This window comes from Salvia splendens, chromosome 20, assembly GCF_004379255.2.
Source record: "Salvia splendens isolate huo1 chromosome 20, SspV2, whole genome shotgun sequence".
NCBI classification, from domain to species: Eukaryota; Viridiplantae; Streptophyta; class Magnoliopsida; order Lamiales; family Lamiaceae; genus Salvia; species Salvia splendens.
Genome location: NC_056051.1, coordinates 10,351,353 through 10,352,495, shown reverse-complemented (window position 1 = coordinate 10,352,495; position 1,143 = coordinate 10,351,353). Strand labels below are relative to the sequence as shown.

Genomic DNA, 1,143 nt, shown 5'->3' with positions numbered 1-1,143 from the left:
TAGGGTGAACGACACCATCCCGGACAGGTTGCAAGTATGGTCCGCCTAGGACCCAACAAACAGGATAGAAGACATCTTAGCCGAGTCTTCCTTACCTCATTTTGTGGTTCCTTTGGGCGGAGAGAAAATAGGAGTTGACATGAGCAAATCAGTTCAAACCGTACAATGTTGTTGGCAGGTTCACATGTTCATCTACAACAACATGGCCAACGGACACAATCAAGCCGAAACATTGGAAGGGGGTAGTAAAAATCAGAATGAGCCTTCCGAACCACCCCGAGACAAGGGGGCCGAGACCGTTTGTTATGCGGTTAAGTGGCATCCCCCGGAACGCACATGGATCAAGCTTAACACGGATGGGGCGTTCTCTGAGGCCAACAAACATGGGCGGCGGAGGGGGTCTGGTTCGGGACCACAATGGTCAGCTGCTTGTAGCTTTTGCAACCCCACTCGCCGCTCACTCGGCTCTTGAGGCCGAGCTTATGGCCATTCACCATGGGTTGGAGGTAGCAAAGGGGTTCAACCTACCCATTTGGGTTGAAGCAGATGCGGAACAAGCCATTAAGTTGCTCAATGGCTCGGCTTGGGGCCCGGCACAAGTTCGCCGCGTAATGGCCCGGCTACATGGCTTTAAGCGTAGACATACCGTCAGGGCCACTTTCATCCCTAGGGAGGGCAACAAGGCGGCCGATTTGCTCGCCAAAATGGGAGCGGAACAAGATCATTTCCAACAAATGTCCTCACAAAATGTTCCAGCAACAATTAGAGCCATCATCCGGATGGACGAAATGGGAGTCCCCAATCTTCGGGTGAGAGATGATGAGCGAGAGTAGCACGAGGCCTGGTAAAGTGGCCATCGATCCTGATTCGTACCGGATGTCGTAGAGGTAGAAGTAATGGGCTTTTTGTATGTGTTCAATTGTATTTTGGTTTTGAAAGGGAGTAGGATGAGGTCCAGGTCCGGGTATGTGGAACCGGACCGCACACTACTCCTGAGTTTGATCTGGCACATCACTTTTGGGTGTGGCCATGTTCTGTTACCTTTCGTTGTTGATATATAGGGATGAGGGACCCCCGAACCCTCCACCATAAAGGTGTTTGATTAAAAAAAAAAAAAAAAAAAAAAAAAAAAACAACTCTTGC

The 1,143-nt window shown here is 50.1% G+C and overlaps 1 protein-coding gene across 1 annotated transcript; it reads left to right on the top strand.

The window, feature by feature from the left end:
- The first annotated feature begins 356 nt into the window (after positions 1-356).
- LOC121781452 lies at positions 357-833 on the top strand. Its single transcript, XM_042179189.1, has one exon. The coding sequence runs from the start codon at positions 357-359 to the stop codon at positions 831-833; it is 477 nt and encodes a 158-aa protein (XP_042035123.1).
- The last annotated feature ends 310 nt before the right edge of the window (positions 834-1,143 follow it).

What these genes read in the sequence shown, in the direction of transcription:
- LOC121781452 (XM_042179189.1), top strand. Translation starts at nt 357, where the DNA reads ATGGGGCGTTCTCTGAGGCCAACAAACATGGGCGGCGGAGGGGGTCTG.